Raw genomic sequence first — 25,793 nt, 5'->3', positions numbered from 1 at the left:
TTGTTAACATCTTAACCACATTTCCTTTTTTTCTCTCTATATAATACATTTATGGATGTACATAAAATGCATTTTCCTGAACTGTGTGAGAGTTATTTGTAGACATTACACCACTTCATCACTACGTCTATTATCCTGTATCTCCTAAAAACAAGTGCATTCTCCTACATAACCATAGCTATCAAACACGGGAAGTTTAGCATTGATAGAATGCTAATATCTAATATATAGTCCATGTTTAGATTCCTCCCAATTATCATAAATCCTTTAAAACTTTTTTTTGATACCAGCTCTAACCAAGGATTACACATTGCTTTTAGAATTATATATTTTAATGTTCTTTCATTTAGATGAATTTCTCAGCCTTTTTTTTTTTTTCATGATTTTGACATTTTTGAAGCATCCAGGTTAGTAATTTTGTAAAATTTCCCTCAGTTTAGGTTTGCCTGGCATTTCCACATGATTAATTTCAGGTTAAATATTTTGGCAGAAATATTACTTGGGTGATGTTGTGCACTGTTCAATACATTACCTCAGGAGACATAATGATGTCAGTTCTAGAACTGGTCATCTGGTTATCAAGATGTGAACCGTATTTCTTCATTGTAAAGATACCTTTTACCCTTTGTAATTAATAAGTTATCTCTGGGGTGACAATTTGAAACTGCTCCCCAGCAGTCCTCACTCAATGTTTTAGCCTTTATTGATGATTTTTGCCTGACTATATTACTACTGTGGTGATTATATGATTGTAATTTTTTTATTTGTTCCTTTTATGTTAATTACTTTGCATTCTTCTGTAAAAAAACCTTTATTCTCCATTTTATTTATTTATTTTTATTATTATTTTTTAAGATTTTATTCATTTAATTATCAAAGACACAGAGAGGGATCACAAGCAGGGGGAGTGGGAGAGGGAGAAGCAGCCTTCCTGCCGAGTAGGGAGCCCGAAGCGAGGCTGGATCCCAGGACCCTGGAATCACGACCTGAGCTGAAGGCAGACACTCAACGACCGAGCCACCCGGGTGCCCCTATTTGTTTATTATTAATTAATTAAATAACTTATTTATTTTTAGGGTCAGTATGGACTCTAGAATGGATTCCTTTTTTTTTTTTTTTTTTTAAGATTTTATTTATTTATTTGACAGAGAGAAAAACAGCCAGAGAGGGAACACAAGCAGGGGGAGTGGGAGAGGGAGAAGCAGGCTTGCAGCTGAGCAGGGAGCCCGATGCGGGGCTCGATCCCAGGACCCTGGGATCATGACCTGAGCCAAAGGCAGACGCTTAACGACTGAGCCACGCAGGAGCCCCAAATGGGTTCCTTTTCATTCCTGTCATTATTCTTTCTTAGAAAATATTTATTTATTTTAGAGAGAGCATGGGGGGAGGGGCAGAGGGAGTGAGAGAATCTCAAGTAGACTCCCCACTGAGTGCAGGGCCCTACTCAGGGCTTGATCCCATGACCCTGAGATCATGACCTGAGCCAAAACCAAGAGTCAGACGCTTAACCAACTGAGCCCCCCAGGCGCCCCTGTCATCATTCGTTTTGATGTTCAAAATATCTCAAATCTGGTCAGGTTAGAGCTCTCTCAGGTTGACTGGTGTACAACTGGTATGTCCCCATCTGTTTAGCGCTTTTCATACTTTATGACACAACAAGATGGTCTACTTGCCCCTCTCTTTTCTTGGATATCTTTTTTTTTTATTGTAGATGTATGTATAAATATATATATATACATATATATATATTTCACTGTTTTAACCATTTTTAAGTGTACAGTTTTTGCTTGTTTTTTGAATGTGATCTTCCCTGGTTCTGTCCTTAATCTCCTCTCTTATTACTTTATCTTGTATCATCTTGTCTATAAGTAAGAGAATCTACTCCCAGGTCTTTGTCATTAACTGTATGCTAATGACTTCCCAGTGCCTGTGGGTATCTAGCAATATATAACCAGTCTATTAGATTTTCCAGCCGTGTCTCTTGTTCCTCAGGTATCTCGTTTATGTTGTCTCCATTTCAAGAAATTAAAGGAACCTATCTCCTATATTTTTAAATTTAGGTTGGATACCTCAGGACATCAACTTCTAACTTCCAAAATGCAGTTTGTCACTAAGTCCTATCCATCCTTTCCTATCCATTCCTACTGCCTTACAATAGTTCTGGCCTGCATCATCTCTCCATGTGGTTTGTACAGTAGGTTCTTGGCTCTAGTTTATTTTCTTTTTAGCTTTCCTTTTGTCAGAGTAGTCTTCTTCCTTTCTTTCTCCTTTCTTCCTTTCTTCCTAGCAAGTAAGGGAATTTACTACTAGAAGTCCAAGAAGCAGTCCTTGCTTTCAGGCAAGTCTTTATCTGAAACTTAAGAGAATGATTTTGCATCTCTCTGCTCCCTAACTTTGGTGTACTTTCTTCTTTGTTAATTTCATTTTCAGTCAGGCTTTCTCCATTTGATTGCAATGATGGGTACAGTTTCAGGCTTACATTATTTTCAAAGTAAATGATCTCAAGGAAAATAATGTAATCCCTCAAATTTCTAAGGTATAGATTTGACCATTTGTATATTTTTCTTAATGCTAATCAGTGCTTCTTTACTCTCCCCTCCACAGTAATGTGCAAATCCTTGGCAAATAATAATTCATGGTTTGGCTCTCACATAGCTATCTTCATTGTGCCACTGCTTTCAGACTTAAATTTTATACTCCATCATTACCACATTGCATGTTTTGTTCCCTCTGCCTGCAGTATCATTTCATATGGTTTGCTTGCCAAACTCCTTTTCATCCTTTAGATTGCAAACCTAGTTCAGATATTATCCTCTCAGGAAATACTTCTTCGATAGCTTTTATTGTTATCTACTCCAGAAAAATACTCTTCTCTTCTACTCTTGTACCTCATATGTGCCTATTTTTAACTCTCACACTGAAATGTAATTCATGTATTTATAAGTATTTCTTATCCATTTGATTAAGACTCTTTGGCCCCGTTTTGAGCAAGGCAAGGTATAAGTTTATAAAAAAACAAAAATTAGATTTGAATGTACATTTAGTTGTGGTAGATTAATTCATGTGAGTCCTCCTGTTGAGAACTAGGAAAGTTGGTTTTAAAAAAAAAAAGTCTTTGTGAAGGCACAGTAGAGCTAACAATATTGTAAAGAATTGTGTGGTCAAAATCTGGAAGAAGGAAATCTAAAGAAGACTGGCATCAGTGTCTGCATATCCTTAGAGGCATCTGTCAGTTCCAGAAAAAGCAACTGAGAGGCAGAAAAGAGATTGAAAAAAAAATTCGTGGGGCTAGGGTGACAAAAATTGGAATTCAAAAACTGGAGGGAGGGGGACCTCTAATAAACCTTCCAGGCTTTGGGAACTCTAAAGGGGTACATTTTAGAAATTAGGGTGAACTGGAAAAGATCTGCTTTCAGTGGTCAGCTTCTATTGAGTCAACATTCTGATGCCCCTAGCCACTTAACTGAAGCAAACAAATCCTTTGTGGAGGAAAATAGCATCCTAGGCCTCAAAAAAATTTTTTTTAAGATTTTATTTATTTATTTGACAGAGAGAGACAAAGCGAGAGAAGGAACACAAGCGGGAGAGGGAGAAACAGGCCTCCCGCTGAGCAGGGAGCCCGATGCGGGGCTTGATCCCAGGACACTGGGATCATGACCGGAGCCGAAGGCAGACGCTCAATGACTGAGCCACCCAGGCGCCCCAGGCCTCAAATTTTTAATAATAATCTCTGTCTCTCAGAACATAATCAGGCATATAAGAAGACAAGATGATGTGATAGGAAAAAAAAAAAAAAAGAAATAGACCCATAGTGATTTTTTTTTTTATGATTTTATTTATTTGTCAGAGAGCATAAGCAGGGGGAGCGGCAGGCAGAGGGAAAAGCAGGCCTGCCACTGAGCAGGGAGCCTGATGCAGGACTCAATCCCAGGACCCCAGGATCATGACCTGAACCGAAGGCAGACCTTAACCGACTGAGCCACCTAGGCATCCCAACCCATAGAGATTCAGATAACAGAGTTATCAAACAGATTTTAAGTTAGCTATTGTTAATATGACTTAAAAAAAGAAAAAAAAAGGCAAAGGTGGAGAATTTTATCAGAGAACTAGAATCTTTAAAAAAGATCCAAATGGACATTCCAGAAATGAAAAGTGTAATAACTGAGCACAGTGAGTTGCCTTAACAGTAGATAAGTACAGCTGAATGTAGAATTACTAAACTATAAGATGGGACAAAAGATTCCAAAGTGAAACATGGAGCAAAAAAGGTGGATAATGGCAAGATTTCATTTTTTTTGATGGTTGCAATGATGTGGATGGAACCTAGAGGGTATTATGCTAAGCAAAATAAGTCAATCAGAGAAAGACAAGTATCATATCATCTCACTGATATGAGGAATTTGAGAAACAAGACAGAGGATCATAGGGGAAGGGAGGGAAAAATGAAACAAGATTAAACCAGAGAGGGAGACAAACCATAAGAGACTCTAAATCTCAGGAAACAAACAGGGTTGCTGGAGTGGAGGGGGCTGGGAGGGATGGGGTGGCTGGGTGATGGACACTGGGGAGGGTATATACTAGGGTGAGTGCTGTGAATTGTGTAAGACTGTGCCCCTGAAACAAATAATACATTATATGTTAATAAATTTTTTTTAAAAAGGTGGATAATACAGAAAATAGTATAAGACATAGGAGATATAGTCAGAAGATCTAACATATACTTGGATTCTCAGAAGAGAGATGAGTGAGAGAATAAGGTACAAGTAATATTTGAAGAGATTATGGGTGGCATTTTACCAAAACTGATGAGGGGTGACTTAAGAAGTCCTAAGAACTCCAGAGAGTATAAATAAAAGAAAAACCACATCAAGGCCATCATCGTAAAACTGCTGAAAACAAATAATAAAAGCCAGAGAAAAAGGACAGATTACTTTAAAAGCTACAATTTTTTTAATCTTTTAAAAAGATTTTATTTATTTATTTTAGAGACAGCACAAGCCGGGGAAGGGCAGAGGGAGAGGGAGATCATCTCAAGCAGATTCTGCACTGAGTGCAGAGCCCGACACAGGGCTTAATCCCACAACCCTGAGATCAGGACCTGAGCTGAAACCGGAGTCAGACGTTTAACCGACTGAGCCACCCAGGCACCCCAGAGCTACACTTTTTTGTTGTTTTTTTTTTTTTTTTTAAATAAGCCTTTCAGCTAATTTCTCAGCAGTAATAATGGAATCCAGGAGACAATGGGATGATATAATCACAGTACTGAAAGGGAACTAGTGTTCAGGAATAAAGATAAATAAATCATTGAATTGTGTACTTAAAATAGGCAAATTTTATGGTAAATGAGTCATATCTCAATGAATTTGTTTAAAAATGAAGGTAAAATAATTTTAGCCATGTGAAAATTGAATAAGTTTATTTTCAGCAGATCTGCTTTAAAGAAAATATTAAAGGGAGTTTTTTAGGCATAGGAGATACAGCCTTAAAAGATTTTGAAAATGATTTGAAAATGATTCCAGAAGGAAACTTGAAGAAATAGAAAAGAATGAAGAGCATTGTAAAGGGTAAATGTGTTTGTAGATTTGAATAAATATTGATAATAAACACAACAAAGCTGGTGTAGGTCTATTGATAAAGTGGATTTTTTTAAGGCAAAAAATTATTCAAGATAAAAAGGGACACTTTTTAAGTATAAAAGGTTTAGTTGCCACAGAAAATATAATACTTCTAAGTGTGTATGCATCTAATAACATGGCATCAAATTACATAAGACAAAAATTGACAGGCAACATTTATAATCGTAGTGGGAGATTTTGAAACACCTTATCAAGAAAGGTACAAGATTTAGCAAGAAGATAAAATCAGTAAGGATGTAGAAAATGCAAACAGTGCAGTTAAGAAACTGCTTAATTGACGTAATGAAATACTGCATCAACATCTGCAGAATACACATTTTTTTTGCACTTTGACCCTTATCTCCTACCATATGCAAAGATTCATTTCTACATATATTGTTATTCTAAATGTGAAAGGCAAAATAATAAAATTTCTAAAAGATGAGATACTATCTTTATGATATTTGAGTAGGGAAAGGTGTGTGTGTGTGTTGCTTTTTGCTTTTATTCCCCAAAAGTTTGCTCCCCAAACTTTTAACAATAGAATATGTTAATTTCATAATCAGATGAAAAATTATAAAGGGAAGGTATATAGCATCTATAGAAAGGGGAAAGTTTTCCTTTTAAAATTTTTTATTTATTTTGAAATTTTTATTTAAATTCTAGTTAGTTAACATGCAGTGCAATATTGGTTTCAGGAGAATTCAGTGATTCATCACTTACATACAATACCCAGTGCTCATCACAAGTGCCTCCTTAATACCCATCACCCATCCAACCCATCCCCCAATCACCTCCTCCATCAACCCTCAGTTTGTTCACTATCATTAGGAGTCTCTGGTGGTTTGTTTCCCTCTCTCTTCTTCTTCTTTTTTTTTCTCCTTTTTCCCCCTTCTCCTATGTTCATCTGTTTTGTTTCTTAAATTCCACATATGAGTGAAATCCTATGATATTTGTCTTTCTCTGACTTATTTTGTTTAGCATTCTACACTCTAGCTCCATCCATGTTGTTGCAAATATCAAGATTCCATTCTTTTTATGGCTGAGTAGTATATCGTATATATATTTACCATCTTTTCTTTATCCATTCATCACTTGAACGTTTGGGCTTTTTCCATAGTCTGGCTATTGTTGATAATGCTGCTATAAACATCGGGTTGCATGTACCCCTTCGAATCTGTATTTTTATATCCTTTGGGTAAATACCTAGTGCAATTGCTGGATCATAGGGTAGTTCTAAGTTTTACTTTTTGAGGAAACTTCATACTGTTTTCCAAAGTGGTTGTACCAGTTTGCATTCCCGGGAACAGTGCAAAGATTTCTTAAACAGGAAATTACACAATGAAGGAAATGACTTATAAAATGCATTACATTAAAAAGAACTTTTTTCACCAAAAGACACCATAAGAGAGTGAAAGGCAAGTTCCTTCTTCCACAGAGTGGAAGAATACATTTACATTTTATAAAGAACTCTCATAAATCAATAAGGGAAAGAAATCTATAGAAAAATGAGTAATGGAATTGGGAGCACCTGGGTGGCTCAGTCAGTAAAGTGTCTGCCTTCGGCTCAGGTCATGGTTCCAGGGTTCTGGGATGGACCCATGCCTTGGGCTCCCTGCTCATCGGGAAGCCTGCTTTTTCCTCTCCCCGTCCCCCCGCCCCCCCACTTATCCTCTCTTGCTATCTTCCTCTCTCTTAAATAAATAAAATCTTTAAAAAAATGAGTAATAGAATTGAATAGTCACCTCACAAAAGAGGCTATCCAAATAAAATATATTAAATGTTTTTAGCAGTATTAGTAATCAGAAAGATGAAAATTAAACCATAATGTGATTACACATAGATCTACCAGAATGGCTGTATATTTAAAGTTTTGATTCTATTTTGAGATATAGAGTTCCGGGATGTTGGAAGTATAGTACAGAGAAGTCCAGTGTACCCTTCACATAGTTACCTCCAGATTTTATATCTTACATAATTGAAGCACAGCATTAAAACCAGAATATTGACATTTCTTACCACAAATGTATGTGTATAGTTTTTTTTTTTTAATATTATTTATTTGAGAGAGAGAGACAGAGATAGAGAGAACACGAGCAGGGAGGAGAGGGAGAAGCAGGTTCCCCGCCAAGCAGAGAGCCTGCTACCGGGCTCGATCCCAGGACCCTGGGATCATGACCTGAGCTGAAGGCAGATGCTTAACCGACTGAGCCATCCAGGCGCGCCGTGTGTGTATAGTTTAATGTCATTTTATCACGTGTAGATTCATGTAACTACCATCACAGTCAAGACACTATTCATGTGCCTCCCCTTCACTGTTCCTAACCCCTGGTAACCACTAATCTGTTCTCCATCTCTATAATTTTGTCATTCTGGTAATGTTCTATAAGTAGAATGCGTAGAGCATGTGATCTTTTGAGATTGATATATTTTTTAAAGATTTTATTTACTTGACGAGAGAGAGAGAGAGAGCACAAGCAGGGGGAGCAGCAGAGGGAGAGGGAGAAGCAGGCTTCCTGCTGAGCAGGGAGCCTGACACAGGACTCCATCCCAGGATGACCTGAGCTGAAGCAGACGCTGAAATGACTGAGCCACCCAGGCACCCCAAGATTGATATTTTTTAATCATAATGCCCTTGAGGTCCATCCAAGTTGTTGTGTATATTCATAGTTTGGTCCTTTTTAGAATGACTACATATTTTTTAAACTGACAATACCAAGTGTTGGTGAGAATGTAGAACAATATGTACTGCTAGTGGGAACGTAAATAGGTACAACCACTGTGAAGAAGTATTTGGCTTTTTCTACTAAAGTTGAAGCATACCACCCTATTCAACAATTCCAGTTCTAGTAAACATTCAATAAAATGTGTTCTTTGGGGTGCCTGGGTACCTCAGTCACTTGAGCATCCTGACTCTTGGTTTTAGCTTGGGTCATGATCTCTGGGTCGTGAGATCAAGACCCACATCAGGCAATGGAGTGTGCTTGAGTTTCTCTCTCCCTCCCCGCCCCCCCGACTCTCTCTAAAATAAATACATAAAATCTTTAAAAATGTATATCTTTGTCAGCAAGAGAAGTGTTTTGTAAAAATATATTTATCACATTATTTGTAATTGTAATCTGAAAAGGAATTGAATGCTTATCAAGAGTGTAATGGAGTTTTTAAAATTATGGTGTGACCATACAGTAGAATGCCATAGAGCAGGGATGAGGAAATCTTTTGTGTGAAGAGCTACATAGTAAATATTTTAGTCTTTATGGATCATACATTATGCCAACTACTCTGCAGTTGCAGCAATGAAGCAAACATGCTGTTAAGCAAATGGGTATGGTGGTGGTCCACTGAAACTATTTACAAAGACCTGTTTGGCCTTTGGGGGCTGTAGTTTGCCGACCTCTGCTGTAGTGTTACAAACTATAAAGGAGTCTCATGAAGATAATTGTGCATACAATAAACCATACATTATGATTACATTTTTATGAAGTTCAAACCCGGGCAAAATAAACCTGCAGTATTGAAGTCGGCTAATTGATTGTCTTTAGGGAGAGGAAGAGGGTAGTGACAAGAAGGGGCATGAAGTTACTTCTAGGGTGCTGGTAATATCTTTACTTGAATGGTGGTTACACAGGTTCGTTCCCATCAGGTTAGAACTATATTATTTATCTCTGGCATATGATAATCATAACAGTAATTTTTTTTTTTTTTTTTTTTTTTAGTAGGAATTGCTAATAAGATAAGGGACCGTGAGGAGTAATGACTGAATTAGCTTGAAGAGCTTATTGAAGACTTTTGGGAACGCAGTATTGGTATAGGTACAAAAGCTGAAGTAATCATTTTTTTTTTTAAGATTTTATTTATTTGACAGAGAGAGAGCGCTAGCAGGGGGAGCGGCAGGCAGAGGGAAAAGCAGACTTCCCGCTGAGCAGACAGCCCGATGCGGTGCTCGATCCCAACATCCCAGGATCATGACCTGAGCTGAAGGCAGACCCCTAACCAACTGAATCACCCAGGCACCCCTGAAGTAATCATTTAATGTATTTTCATGAAAACATGATAGATCCTAATTTAAAAGACTAGCAGGATCTAATGAATGGTGTGAGCTGACAATTATTTATGTTTGAAGGCAGAAGGGAAAGATTATTTGGTTAGCTGTTAAGAGCAAGGTACTATGACTGTTTTGTAATGATGATATTTAGTTTGGTCCATCTCACAGTTTTGTTATGTTTTTTACCTGCTAAAACCCTCTTTGGATGTTGTTCTGTAATGGGTCATGGACCCATTAGCACTGAGTGATATAGGTGTGATATAGGGTTTATTGGAGGAAACTTAACAAAAAGTAGTAGAGTGCAGGGAGTCTCTCAAACTCTTTTTTTATTTCACAGCTTAGGCCAGGCATGAATGGTCGTCATGCACCATGGCCAAATGACCTTACACTAGAGACTGGCCTCCACTCTGTAATCCTCTCTATATATGTAGGTTGGGGCAGAGAACATCTAAGTGACTATGTAACAGTTGTTAGAAAGGGGAAGCTTCAGCAGTCCATGAGGCAGGGATGCCTGTTCTTCCTTCGAGCTCAAAAAACTCAAACCCACTAAGCCTTCTTGCTGTTAACCTTATAAATAGGGTTTGGAAATGAGCCTCCAGGGCCATCTAGATTTATCATCACATGTTTCCCATTACTAGAAAATGAAGTGAAAACTTCTTGGCCTGGTAGAAAGGTCTTCTAAGAGCTTTCTCCCATTTCCATATCAGGGCTTTTTGCCATTGATTCTACACAGATTTTCTCATTAACTTTATTATTTTCTAATAAATGGTTGCTTATTCCAAGCTTCTCATCTTTGCTTGCATTACCTGATTTGGAATGCTTTTCTCTTTCTCTAAATTTCTCATTCTTGTCCCATCTCTTCTGTGATGCCTCCCTGATGATCTCAATTCTTATACCAAATACTACAATTTTTCATATTCTGCCTAATACTATTAATTTTTATGTGTACCTTTCTTTTTTTCCATCTAACTTGTAAATTCCTTAAGAGTAGGGAACATACATTATTAGATTACTTTGTAACCTCTATAATACCCTAGTGGACTTGTGTGTAAATGCTCAACAAATAAGGAATGATTAGAATGTATGCTCTTATAATGTATTTTAATTATATAATATAAGATTTTGGGGTTCTCTGTGCCTCTTTTAGATTCTGACCATTAATTGTTAATAAGTATAATGCTAGATTATTAGGAAATTTTTTATTCTGTTGTAGTTAAACTCATTTTTTTGAGATTGGTAACAATTATTGTTTGCTGGTCACTCTACTAGCCAGTTTAGTAATTAGATTCCTCCATTCTACTTCAGCAAGAAGTTGAGAACTTTAAGAAGCTAAATCTCATTAGTAAAGAGCAGTTTGAAAACCTAACACCTGAACTTCCTTTTGAGCCAAACCAAGAAGTTCCTGTAACACCTTCACAGTCCAGGCAAGGTATGTAAATCTGCTTTTCTGTGTAATACTTTCTGAATAGTACAGTTCTAAATTGTCTTAAAAGTTTTCTTCTTTTCTATCTGTGGAAAACATTTAGGTATCTGGTAAAAGACTAGAATTTTAAAACTCAACTTTTATTTGTCCTTTGGTGAACTTCAAAACATTTTAGAGACTTGAAAGTACAGACTGTAAATTTGGTAAGTCAGCCTTATAGTATAATCCCACCTTACTCTTGGTGACTAGGCAGGTAATCACAAAGGTGATCTAGGAGTCATCTGTTGTAACACCAGATCATGCTCAAACCCAGATACTTACTGAAAAGCAAGTAGAATTGGTTGGTTCTTTATGTATCTCATTTGATTTTGAGATTGCTGGGAATGTTTCTCTTTTTGAAATGAAGAAAAATTTTCGCTGACTTGCTGATTCCTTAAAATATACCATTAACATCATTCTTTTGTCCTAAGGCTTTAGCTATTGTGAACATATAAATATATTTGGGAGATACATAAATTGAATCAGACATTTTCAGTCAAGTGTAAGGGATTTTGTTATAGTTTTTATGAAGGCAGGTTAAAGAAAAACTTTTAATTTGGAAAGCTTCAAGCATATGCCAAAATAAAACAAATTGTGTAATGTAATGAAACCCCAAAAAAGTACCCATTTGCTACTTAATTTCATAGCCAATTTTATTTCATCTCAGCTCCACTTATGGTCTTTACTCCCACTGGATAATTTTGAAGCAGACTTCTAATAATTATTATTAATATTTTTTCATTCCTATGTATTTTTGTATGTGTCTTTAAAAAGAACTCTCTTTTTTTTTTTTTAAGATTTTTTATTTATTTTTTGACAGAGAGAGACACAGCGAGAGAGGGAACACAAGCAGGGGGAGTGGGAGAGGGAGAAGCAGGCTTCCCGCGGAGCAGGGAGCCTGATGCAGGGCTTGATCCCAGGACCCTGGGATCATGACCTGAGCCGAAGGCAGATGCTTAACAACTGAGCCACCCAGCGCCCCTAAAAAGAACTCTTTTAAACACATAAATAACATATGCCATTATCACATCTAAAATTAATACTAATTCCTTAATATCAAATATCTAATTAGTGCTCACATTTCTTCAGTTATCATTTAAAAAAAATTGGGATCCATGTAAGTTTGAACATTTCAAGGTTGATTTGTCTCGTTTAATCTTTAGGTTCAAAGTAATTCTTTTCCTTGCAATTTATTGTTGAAGGAACTAGATTGTTGTTCTGTAGAATGTCTCACATTTTGGATTTTGCTGATTGCATCTCCATGGTTTCATTCAACCTGTTCTCTGGTCCTGAATTTTCTGTAACTGTTATTTTGATACAGAGGCTTGATCAGATTGAGGCTTAAATTTTTGCGAGAATATGTCATAGGTAATTATTGAATATTTTTACCAGGAGGCACATAATGCTCAATTGTCTCTCTCAGTGTGGCCTTAATAGCCATTGATAATAATTGCTTGGAGCTTTTATGTCACAGGGGCTGCAAAATGGTGATTATTCTGTTTTTATCATTGCTTCTTAAATTTAGTAGGATAGAATACTTCATAAAGAAAAATCCCCCTAATTGATTATTTGTTTATCCTGAGATAGAGTTCTTACGGAAAGAGAATAAGTGCTCAATTTTTTCTCTTTGTTTGCTAGTTTTCAAAGTAATGAGCTGGTTCCCTAACATCTTTCATTGATCACCAATGAGGTTTAGTTTTTTTGTTCATTTTAAATTATCATTATGGTTTCATAAATGCATTAGATGTGTTTTACTCTGTTGTAGTTAATTTTTTTAAAGATTTTATTTGAGAGAGAGGGAGAGAGCATGAAGGGAGGCCAGTGGGGAGGAACAGAGGGAGAGAGAGAGGCAGACTCCCCACTGAGCAGGGAGCCAACATGGGGCTTGATCCCAGGACTCTGAGATCATGACCTGAGCTGAAGGCAGACGCTTAACCGATTGAGCCACCCATGTGCCCCTATTGTAGTTATTCTTACTGATATACTTTTGCTGCTCGTCAGTTTATTGGCTTTTAGCTCCAAGTCCACCTTTCATTGCTTTCTTCTGTGATAATGGAGTTAGATTGCTAACTGTTTTGTTTGCCAACGGGAATGATGATAAGTTTTGTCAGTACTTGAATTCCTGCCAGTTGGTATTGTTTCTAGGCTTTTTTGGTTATAAACTCATGTTGATATTTTCTGTTCAACTTTACGATTAAAGGTTTTAATTTTAATTTGTTTGATTTTGTATGTGTACTGCTTTTTACTTACATGAAAAAAAATCTTTTGTTCCTAACCACAGTAGCAGGATTATTTACTTGTTTATCCTTTGATAATAGTTTTAGGATTTAATATTAATAATACTAAATAATACTATTACTATGAATACTGAAAGGTAACTTCTTTTAAATTTCTTTAAACTTTTATTTTTTTATTTTTTAAAAAAATTTTTACTCAGCCACTATAAACTTTTACTTTTTAAAAATATTTTATTTATTTATTTGAGAGAGTGAATAAGAGAACACAAGCTTGGGGGAGGGGCAGAGAGAGAAGAAGAAGCAGGCTCCCTTCTGAGTAGGACGTTGGGATCATGACCTGAGCCAGAGGCAGACACCTAACTGACTGAGCCACCCAGGTGCACCTAAGTCTTTTCATTCACCTGGGTAAATACATAGGAGTGGGATTGCTGGGTCTTGTGGTAAGTGTATGTTTAAAAAACTGCCTGTTTTCCAAAGTTGCTGTGTCATTTTTCATTCCCACCAGCAAAGCATGATGGTTCCAGTTGCTCCATACCTCACCAGCACTTGGTACTGTTAGTTTAAAAAAAAATTGCCATTCTAATAGATACGTAGTAGTATCTCATTGTGACTAAAAGTGTTGAGTATCTTTTTGTGTGCTAATTTGACATCAGTATATTTGGTGAAGTATCTGCTCAAATCTTTTGATATATATTTTTTATTGAGTTTTCTTTTTTTTTAATTTTTATTTTTTTAAGATTTTATTTATTTATTTGACAGAGACACAGTGAGAGAGGGAACACAAGCAGGGGGAGTGGGAGAGGGAGAAGCAGGCTTCCCGTGGAGCAGGGAGCCGGATGTGGGGCTTGATCCCAGGACCCTGGGACCAGGACCTGAGCTGAAGGCAGATGCTTAACAACTGAGCCACCCAGGCGCCCTTGATTACTGTTTGCATGATATATAGTATATTTTTTCCCCATTCTTTTACTTTAACCTACCTATTTATTTTGTTATAGATAGCATATAGTTGGGTCATCTTTTTAAAAAAAACTCTTTTATTTGAGTATAGTTGACACACAGGTTACATTGGTTTCAGGTGTACAACATAGTGATTCAGTATCTCTGCATCATGCCATGTTTACCACATGTGTAGCTACCATCTGTCACCATACAGTGCTGTTACAATATCATTGACCATATTCCCTATGGTGTACCTTTTATTCCCGTGACTTACTCTATAACTGGAAGCCTGTATCTCCTGCTTCCCTTCCCTCATTTTTTCTTCACCCATTTTTCTCATCCTCCCAGCCCCCACCCCTCTGGCAATAGTCAGTTTGTTTTCCGTGTTTATAGGTCTGATTCTTCTTTTTGTTTGTCTGTTTATTCATTTGTTTTTTACATTCCACATATAAGTGAAATAATATGGTATTTGTCTTTCTCTATCTGACTTATTTCACTTAGCATAATATCCTCTAGTTCTTTCTACATTGTCACAAATGGCAAGATCTCATCCCTTTTTATGGCCAAGTAATACTCCATTGTGTGTGGTATATATACCACATCTTCTCCTTCCATTCATCTATGTGTGGACACTTAGTTTGCTTCCATATCTTAGCTGTTGTATATAATGCTGCAGTAAAACAAGGAGGGTGTGCATATATCTTTTCAAGTTAGGTTATATCCCTACACATAATGAATTCTTTTTCTCTAGCTTCTCTCAAGAATTTTTATTTGTCTTAAATTTTCAGCACCTAAGGGTTGATGTGTCTGGGCATGGGTTTATTTGGGTTTGTCCTTTATGAGGTTCTCTCAGTTTCTTAAATCTGTAATTTATGCCTTTAGCCAAACTTGAGAAGTTTTTTGCTATTATTTTTTCAAAAATTTTTAGCTCTGCACTTTTTCATCTCTTCTAGACTTTTGTTGTTGTCTTACAGATTCCCGAGACTTGATTAACTTTTTCCAATGGTTATTTCCTCTGTTCAGATTGGATAAATGCTGTTGATTCTGGCTACTTTTAAAAAAATTTAAATTCATTTAATTAGCATATAATGCATTATTTGTTTCCGGGATACAGGTCTGTGATTCATCAGTCTTGTATAATACCCAGTGCTCATTATAACACATACCCTCCCCGAATGTCCAGCACCCAATTATCCCATCCCTCCACCCGTCTCCCCTCCAGCAACCCTCAGTTTGTTTCCTGTGATTTAGAGTCACTTATGGTTTTTCTCCCTCTCTGGTTTTGTCTTGTTTCATTTTTCCTCTCTTCCCCTATGATTCTCTGCCTCGTTTCTTAAATTCCACATATGAGTGAGCTCATATGATACTTGTCTTTCTCTGATTGACTTATTCTGCGTAGCATAATACCTTCTAGTTCCATCCATGTCACTGCAAATGGCAAGATTTCATTATTTATGGCTGCATAATATTCGTGTGTGTGTGTGTGTGTGTGTGTGTACACACCACATCTTTATCCATTCATGGGTCGTTGAACATCTGGGCTCTTCCCATAGTTTGGCTATTGTGGACATTGCTGCTATAAACATTGGGGTGCAGGTGCCCCTTCAGATCACTACGTTTGTATCTTTCAGGTAAATACCCAGTAGTGCAATTGCTTGGTTAGAGGGTAGTTCTATTTTCAACTTTTTGAGGAACCTCCTTACTGTTTTCCAGAGTGACTGCACCAGCTTGCATTCCCATTCTGACTACTTTTAATATTTTCTCTCTATCCCTTGTTGTGAGCAATTTAATTATGATTGTCTTGGTATGATTTTCTTCATGTTCCCGGACGCCTTCTGCTTAGGTCATGATCCCGGGGTCGAGCAGGGGATCGAGCCCCACATCGGGCTCTCTGCTCCACGGGAAGCCTGCTTCTCCCTCTCCCACTCCCCCTGCTTGTGTTCCCTCTCTCGCTATGTCTCTCTCTGTCAAATAAATAAATAAAATCTTAAAAAAAAAAAAATTCATGTTCTTATACTTGAGGCTTTTGAATTTTTGGATCTTTTAATAAAATTTGGAAAAATTTCAGCCATTATTTTAAATTTAAATTAATTTTATACTTTATTGTATTATTATTATTATCTTAATATTTTATTCATTTATTTGAGAGAGAGCTTGATGAGAGAGCACACACAGAGGGAGAAGCAGTCTCCCCACTGAGCAGGGAGCCCTATGAGGGGTTCGATCCCAGGACCCTGGGATCATGACCTGAGCTGAAGGCAGACACTTAACCGACTGAGCCACCTAGGAACCCCAACATTTTACATTTTAAAAGCTTATTTTTTCTGTACTTCTTTCTGTTTCCTTTTCAATTACAAGACCTCAATCACATGTATATTAGGCTACTTGAAGTTGTTCTATATCTCACTAATGCTCTTTTTTTCCCCCCGGTTTCTTTTCTCTTTGTTTTGTTTGGATTATTTCTACTCCTATATCTTCATCAGTTTTTTCTTCTGCAGTGTCTAATATATTTTTATACCCATTCAGTGCATTTTTAATCTCAGCTTTTATGTTTTTCTTCTCTAGAAGTTTAGTTATTATTATCTTTATCTCTTTTTGATATGTTTATACTTTCCACTACCTTATTGAATACATGGAATATAGTTGTAATGACTTCTTTTGTAAGCAAAGTATAAATCCAGTATTTGGATTTATATCTAACTGCTCTCATACAGTGGACAGTACATGATGAGTCAAAACTGGCCTACCATGGTCTAATCTGGCCACACCTTTATTTACATGTAGTCTGTGGCTGTGTTCAATGGCAGGGTTGAGTAGTTTCAATAGGGACTTTATAACTTGAAAAGCCAAAAATATATACTGTCTTGCATTTATAGAAAACATTTGCTTGGAGCGCCTGGGTGGCTCAATCATTAAGCATCTGCCTTTGGCTCAGGTCATGATCCTAGGATCCTGGGATCCAGCCCCGCTATCGGGCTCCCTGCTTGGTGGGAAGCCTGCTTCTCCCTCTCCCACCCTCCCTGCTTGTGTTCCTGCTCTTGCTATCTCTCTCTCTATGTGTCAAATAAATATGTAAAATCTTTAAAAAAGAAAGAAAGAAAGAAAGAAAAAACATTTGGTTAGTCCTGCTTCAAAGGCATTTTATTTTTAAAAGAAACTAAATTTGCTAGTCCTCATGTAGCATGTTTTATTATCAGTCTTCATTGAACACCAACAGCATAATATTAAGTTTTGGTTTTATAAAGGCATTCCTATCTATAAAGACAGTGAAGACTAGGGACAAGGTTCATATGGTTCAGGTATGCAACTGTTCCAAGATTTGATTTGGCAGTCATAAAATTTGGGAAATCTTAAGTAGAAGAATAGTTAGCATACCCCTTAGTCCCTTGGTTCTTTTTTTTTTTTTTTTTAAGATTTTATTTATTTATTTGACAGAGAGAGAGACAGGGAGAGAGGGGACACAAGCAGGGGGAGTGGGAGAGGGAGAAGCAGGCTTCCTGCAGAGCAGGGAGCCCGATGCGGGGCTCGATCCCAGCACCCTGGGATCATGACCTGAGCTGAAGGCAGACACTTAACGACTGAGCCACCCAGGTACCCCAGTCCATTGGTTTTTAGACTTTAGCAAGTATCACATTCACCTGAAAGGCTTGTTAAAACAAATTATAGGACTCCATACCCAGAGTTTTTGGTTTAGTAAATGGAAGTGGGACCTGAGCATATACACTTCTAACAAGTTCCCATGTCATGCTGATGATGCTGGTTGGAACTACACTTTGAAAATCAGTACTTTAGCCTCGTTCTCTGAAATATCAGTCTTCTCTGATAAACCTGTAGCAGAAACTGTATGATATACAGTGACAATTGAGGTTCCCTGAAGAGTAGATGGCTTGGTCTTCTGTCTTGTTTTTTTATAGCTTTTTTTTGAGGTATGGTTTACATACCATAAAACTAACCCATTTGTGTACTGTTTCATGAGTTTCAGTGACTTTGTATAGTTATACAGGAGCACCAGAATTCAGTTTTAGAACAATTTATCATGCTAGAGAGTTCCCTCATGATCATTTACAGTCACTCTCAACACTCAACTGCAGTCTCTGAGGTTACCAGTGATCTGCTTTTTGTCTGTATATTTTTGCACTTCCTAGAAATTTCATATAAATGGAACCATATGATGTGTTTTCATTTGTCTGGCTTTTTTCAACTAAAATATTTGAGATAAATCCATGTCGTTGCTTATATCGGTGCTTTGCTTCTTTTTATTGCTAAGTAGTATTCTATAGTATGGACTACTACATTTTGTTTATCCATTTGACAGTTGATATTTTTATTTTTTCCAGTTATTGTTATTATGAAAAATGCTATTTTGAACATTCTTGTACAAGAGATGCCCCATCATTTTGATTAAGAAGGTATAACATCCAAATGATATTCATATAGCATCCTAGGCTTATAGTTGATTAAAAAACAACTTTCATATATTCTTGTTCCCTAATTACTTATATTTCTAGTAAGAAAATTTTTATATCTACTATAAATATTTTATGTACTTGCAGTTATCTTGGTTTTTTTGATAATTTTTTCTCAAAATATTGTAAATTGGTATAGATGTGCTGTAAAAATTTTGTAAAATATTTCCTTTGAGATAACACTCTATAGGTCCTAGTCTTCACAAAATTGACATATCTGCTCTTATTGGTGGGTAAAATTTACACGTAAATAAATCTGGAATAAAATAAATAATAAAACTGAAATTTAATTTTTAATATGGAAATGTTCAGATAAAATCAAAAGTAGAGAGGACTGTTTGATGAACCCTATGTAATTATCTTACCTAATTTCAACAGTTGTTAATAGTTTGACATTCTATTTTCATCTGTACCTGTTCCCCATAGGTTTCTGGTATTTCATGTTGAATCTCATTTCACTCAAATAAATATCGTTTCTTCTGCAAGTACTTCATTGTATATCACAATGTGCAGTTTATGTTTGGTTTTCCCTGATGTTTGGTATATATCTTTTTCAAGTTGGTTGTGTGAATCAGGAACAAAGAAACATGCATTCCATTTGATCATTAGGACAGTTAAGTTACTCTTAATCTGTAAGCATTCATCTTCTCTTATTTTTCCATCCCAATGACTCGTTGAAGAAACTGGTTAATTTGTCATAAGATTTATGATCCAGATTTACCTGTTTGTATCTTCCTTTCAATCAGTATGTCCCTTTATCTCCTCTATTCCCTATGAACTAGTATTTAGATGTAGAAGATTTAGTATATTCAAGATTTTTATTTCTCTGGTGGCAAGACTGTTTCTTAGAAGGAGCTGTTTAGTTCCAATTATGTCATACAGTGTCTTTTAGGCTCTCTTTTTTTTTCTTTAAAGATTTTATTTATTTGACAGAGAGAGAGACAGCGAGAGAGGGAACACAAGCAGGGGGAGTGGGAGAGGGAGAAGCAGGCCTCCCGCGGAGCAGGGAGCCCGATGTGGGGCTTGATCCCAGGACCCTGGGACCATGACCCGAGCCGAAGGCAGACGCTTAACGACTGAGCCACCCAGGTGCCCTCTTTTAGGCTCTCTTTTGCTGCTGCTATGATTGATCATTGGATTTAAATGTTATTGGCCTGATCCATTCATCATAAAATTTCCCTTCAACTTTTTTTTCTCTAAAGACTTTTTTTTAGAACAGTTCTAGGGTCACAGAAAAATTAAGCATAAGATACAGAGATTTCCCATTTTCTCCCTGCCCTGAGCTTACATGATCATCACCCATCTGGTGAAGGATGCTGCTTCCTCATAGCAATAACCCACATCAGAGTGGTACATTTGTTACAATTGATGAACCTACACCAACACATCATTATTACCCAAAGTCCATAGTTTACATTAGGGTTCACTCTTGGTGTTGTACGTTCTTTGGGTTTTGACAAATGTATAATGACATGTATCCATGACTATAGTATCATACAAAGTAAAAATCCTGTGTGTTTCACCTATTCACATTTCCCCCACCATATCTCCAACCCTTGGCAACCATTGATCTTTCTACTGTTTCATAGCTTTCCTTTCCCAGAATACTGAATAGTTGGAATCCTACAGTGTGTAGCCTTTTCACATTGGTTTCTCTCACTTAGTGATATGCATTTGAAGTTCATTCATGTCTTTTCATGGCTTGATAGCTCATATGTTTTTAACACTGCATAATATTCCATTGTCTGGATATACCATAATATGTCCATTCACCCACTGAAGGACATCTTCATTGGTCCCAAGTTTTGGCAGTTATGAATAAAGCTACCTAAACATCCATGTGCAAGTTTTTGTGTGGACATAAGTTTTTAGCTCCTTTGAATACGTACCAAAGAGGCTGATTCCTAGATCATATGGTAAGAGTATATTCAGTTTTATACAAAACTGCCAAACTGTCTTCCAAAGTGACTGGATCATTTTGCATTCCCACCACTAATGAATAAGAGATCTTGTTGCTCCATATCCTCACCAGCATTTGGTGTTGCCAGTGTTCTGGATTTTGGCCATACTCACAGGTATGTAGTGGTATTTGACTTTCATTTATATTTCCCTGATAACATGTGATGTGGAAAATCTTTGCCTGTGATTATTTGCCATATATATCACTTCTTCAGTGTATCTGTTGAGATTTTTTAGTTGGTTTGTTTGTTTGCTTATTGTTGAATTTTAAGAGTTCTATATATATTTTGGATAATAGTCCTTTATCAGATGTGTCTTTTGCAAGTATTTTCAGTCTGTGACTTATCTTATTTTCTTGACAGTGTCATTTGTGTATCAGATTTTTTGTTTTTTTTTCATTTTAGTGAAGTCCAGTTTATCAGTTACTCCTTTCAGGGATCGTGTCTTTGATGTTGAATCTCCCTTCAACATTTTACTAAATGGTTTTAAGAGTTATTGATGAATATATTCCCTAGATTCTCTATTTCATTAGAGTTGCAAAATAGTCTTCTTTTTTTTTAGTCATCTTCTAATTCTATCATCCCTTCTGTGTTTCTTAATTAGAATTCTATAAAGAAGGATTTTTTTTTTTAAAGATTTTATTTATTTATTTGACAGAGAGAGGCACAGCAAGAGAGGGAACACAAGCAGGGGGAGTGGGAGAGGGAGAAGCAGGCTTCCTGCCGAGCAGGGAGTCCAACGTGGGGCTCGATCCCAGGACCCCAAGATCATGACCTGAGCCGAAGGCAGACGCTTAATGACTGAGCCACCCAGGCACCCCAAGAAGGATATTCTTTTATCTACTCTTTTGTTACCCTGAAATTCAATTTTTCCAGGAAAGGAAGGATAAATGCTTGTTTCTTTCTATTCAGTTTATCAGTTTTTAGAACAATGAGTTTTGTGCCCTAGCAACCTACAAATGTGATTAAGTTTTAAGGTACCATTATGAATTCATAGAACTTACTTATTTGACATGTTTAATCAATTTGTCATTATTTTTAGTGGTCAGAGTACTTCAGTTTTGACTGGTGGGGTCCACTGAAGTTTGCTGCTGTATCCTCATGACCTATTCTAGTTTTTTTTTTCTTTTTTCTTTTAGAGGACCAGATCAGTGGGAAATGGAATTTGGAAACTATAATCTGGTTGTTAGGAAGCTTACTGTTATTGTTCCCAGATCTTTAAATATTTCTTTTACAGAGGTGCTGAATTTAACATATTTTTCAGTGTATGATCATAGTTTTATCCTTGTGATTGCATAACTTTTTGGTCCAAGGAAAATCTGTATTAACAGAATTCAGTCATCAGTCATTTGGTGTGTGTATGCTTTTTTATTAACGCTGTTGTAGGCAGTGGTATACAAAGAGAAGATTGTGGCCCTTGCTTTCAGGGAACCACTGGGACTTGTTCTTAGCATCTAATGGGATAATATATAAGAAAATAAATTTTAATTTAATAAATGAAACAGTAAATGGAGAAAATGCAAAGGTGGCACAGAAAAGAATTGATTAATTTTACTGGCAGAAGATGTTCAAGGAATGCTTCAAATTCCCAGGGAAAGTAAAATCTATGCTGGGTATTAAAGGAAGGATATGATTCAATTGGGTGTAAAAAGATAAGGGAAAGGGACTTTCAGAGAGAGGAAAAAGCACATGAAAAGATATCAAGCAAGAGAACAGGATCAAGTAGGTTACTATCTGGGGCATTAAAACTGAAGTGGTGAAAGACAATAGATGAATCAAAATCAGTAAAGTCTTAGTATGCCATGATAAAGAGACTAGACTTCTTCCGGAGGCAAAAGGAAAACACTGACGGATTTTAAGTAGATGCATGAAATCACCTAATTTGCTCCTCAGAAAACCTTCTGATAACAGATTGGGAAGGGAAAGGGGAAGTTAGGGAAATTACGTAGTAGAATAGGTAAGTTCACTTTTTAAAAAAAAAAAATTTTATTGTTATGTTAATCCCCATACATTACATCATTAGTTTTAGATGTAGTGTTCCATGATTCATTGTTTGTGCATAACACCCAGTGCTCCATGGAGAACGTGCCCTCCTCAATACCCATCACCAGGCTAACCCATCCCCCCACCCCCTCCCCTCTAGAACCCTCAGTTTGTTTTTCAGAGTCCATAGTCTCTCATGGTTCGTCTCCCCCTCTGATTTCCCCGCCTTCATTCTTTCCCTCCTGCTATCTTCTTCTTCTTTTTTTTTTTTCTTAACATATATTGCATTATTTGTTTCAGAGGTACAGATCTGTGGTAAGTTCACTTTTGAGTTTACAACCTTGTGTTTAGAATAGTGCTTGGCATATAGTAGGCACTCAATAATATTTATTGAATGATGAACAAAAAGTTATTATATGAATCAAAAGAAATTGATAAGTCTGAAGAAAACCCATAGAAACAGAACCTACATTCTGCTTGCTTACTTATTAGTATCTTATTACCAAGATATTTTCACAAACTAATTAATTAATGAGCAAAACAACCCAATAGAAATAGAGTCAGGATATGAATGGTAAGCTCATGATAGGGGAAATCTGAATGATGACTATACATATGAAAATAAGCTCAACTTCACTAGTAACCAAGGAAATACAAATACCATTTAAATCCCATGAGGTAGAAAAGAATTTAAACGTCTAAACAAAACCCAGTCTTAACCAGGGTATCAAATTGCTGAGACTTTTTCATGCTACTGGTGGGAGTATAAATTGGTGAAACCATTCATTATAGAAATCACCTTGGCAATCAGTAATCAGTAAGTCAGAAGATACATGTGTCATTTTAGTCACATTTAGTCAACATTTCCATTTCAGATATCAACCCTAGCGACATGCTCATACCTGTACAGAGAGACAGGTTTAACAATGTTCACTGCAGCTTCTTTGCTTCTATCAAAAATTTAGAAATAACATAAATGTGTATCTTCAGGAGAATGGATAAATTTTAATGTATTTGTATAACAGCATAATCTTCTGCAGTAAAAATGAATAAATCAAAGCTATGAGTAGAATTTGAATAATCAAGTCTCAAAATATGACTATAAAAGCTTGCAAAATGATACATGTAGTATGATGTCACTCATGTAAATTATGCAAAATAATGTTATTATAAATATAAAAATACATAGATATTACATAGATAAAAATACCAAATTTGAAAGCCTGGTTGTCTCTGAGGAGGAAAAGTGAAATGGGGTTGGGGAAGGTTATATAGTGGGCTTCAGCCTATTTTTCTTTTAAAAAAAGTCAGAAACAGATATAACAAAATTAAAATTTAGTAAAGTAGGTGATGTACAGACAAGTGTTTATTTTTTATTCTTACATATTAAATGTTTCTAATGAAAAAATCTTTTGAGAGTAGAAAATTTCAGAATTAACTTTGTTCTCAAGTAAAATACTTTCTTAGCATCTAAATACATTTAGCTAGTTTTTTTGTTTTGCAGATTTGAGTGATGAATTAGCCCAGAAGCTGTTTGATGTTTCAGAAATATCTTCAGCAACAATGGCCAATTCATTGCCCACAGCAGTTCCAGAATCTCCTAGAATTTATCCTGCAAGGACACCTAAAACACCTCGAACACCCAGGTTACAAGATCCAAACAAAACACCAAGATTTTATCCTGTTGTTAAAGAACCAAAAGCTATTGATGTAAAGGTACACAAAACAAGCAGGAATATAAAGCGTGCATTTTATATCCTTTAACATTACAAAATGAGACTTTTTAGTTTCTATCATTTTTTTAAATATATATTTTAGATTGTAAGAATTTGCTTAAAAATGGTATTTTACCATAGTGATGTTTTCTCAGGTTAAGGAATAACTTCTTTACAGTTTGTAGTGTAATTAATGTCGATCAGAAGGTATAATGAAGAATCACACTAAGTTGTATTTCCTTTAATCCTTGTGTTGAAACCTAGCAAAGGACCTTCTTTGTTAAGTTTTGTAACTTGTGAGATACTGAGTTTTGTGACTTCATGTGATTTCATAATGTGTCATCCACAGTATGAAAATGTTTGAGCTAGTTTACAGTCAGAGGGTTTTAATTTACTTGTGAAGTTCACACTACTGAAGTAATTGCAATGTTTGACTTCTTTTTCTTTAGAGTCCAAGAAAGAGAAAAACAAGACATAGTACAAATCCCCCTCTAGAGTGTCATGTTGGTTGGGTAATGGATTCCAGAGATCACGGGCCAAGAACATCTGTCAGGTACTATATTTGTCAAACATGGCTTGGTTTTTGATTTTAAGTTGAAAACAGTTACTAATTAGGCATTTGGAATATTTAAAAATTTATATGTTAGCAAAGTATGGAACAATGAAAATAGTTTTTGAAAAGAAGCCAAAGGAAAAGAAATAAGTGGGACAATTTTCCAATAAGTACATTAAGGAATACTTGAGTAGGACAATCTTTTTTCCACTTAAACTAGTTTCCACAAATGTGTACTCTTAGATAAAAACTATGTAAGTTTGTGAAAGATTCCAGATTCTGAGTGGCATTAATTCTTAGTGAATTACTGTGCTAAACAATCTACTCAAACTATATAAAGAATATGGAAATAAAACACATTGTTATTTTGAAATTTTTCGTTTTGGGGAAAATAACTTAGATTAGCTGACTGTTAGTAGTAAGTGGTTTTTCTTTTAGCGTTAATTTTTTTTAAAAAGACTATTATTTACCTCAAAAGAGATGATAGAGCAAACATTTGATAATGCCAGTTGTGCAATATAATATGGTATGTTTTGGGGCGCCTGGGTGGCTCAGTCGTTAAGCGTCTGTCTTCGGCTCAGGTCATGATCTTGGGGTCCTGGGATCGAGACCCGCGTCAGGCTCTCTGCTCGGCCTGGAGCCTGCTTCTCCCTCTCCCACTCCCCCTGCTTGCGTTCGCTCTCTCTCTGTGTCTCTCTCTGTCAAATAAATAAATAAATAAATAAATCTTAAAAAAAAAAAAATATGGTATGTTTTGTCCTGTACAGTGGATGCAGAGGTATTTTCAGAATAATTATCTGACCAACTTTCTAAATGAAAA

General features: G+C 36.2%; 1 protein-coding gene across 4 annotated transcripts in view; it reads left to right on the top strand.

Moving 5' to 3' along the window:
• Positions 1–25,793, top strand: part of LARP1B (La ribonucleoprotein 1B) — a 126,458-nt gene that overhangs the window by 80,393 nt on the left and 20,272 nt on the right. For all 4 annotated transcript variants that reach the window (XM_035023087.1, XM_035023086.1, XM_035023085.1 and 1 more), the window contains 3 exons: positions 10,966–11,089; positions 24,210–24,421; positions 24,870–24,973. In XM_035023087.1, coding sequence (XP_034878978.1) covers positions 10,966–11,089; positions 24,210–24,421; positions 24,870–24,973 — 440 coding nt within the window. The remainder of the gene's footprint in view (positions 1–10,965; positions 11,090–24,209; positions 24,422–24,869; positions 24,974–25,793) is intronic.

This window comes from Mirounga leonina, unplaced genomic scaffold (genome assembly GCF_011800145.1).
Source record: "Mirounga leonina isolate KUSES-001 unplaced genomic scaffold, KU_Mleo_1.0 Mir_176, whole genome shotgun sequence".
NCBI lineage: Eukaryota > Metazoa > Chordata > Mammalia > Carnivora > Phocidae > Mirounga > Mirounga leonina.
The sequence above is the reverse complement of the archived record's forward strand: the minus strand, read 5'-3'. Positions and strand labels throughout refer to the sequence as shown.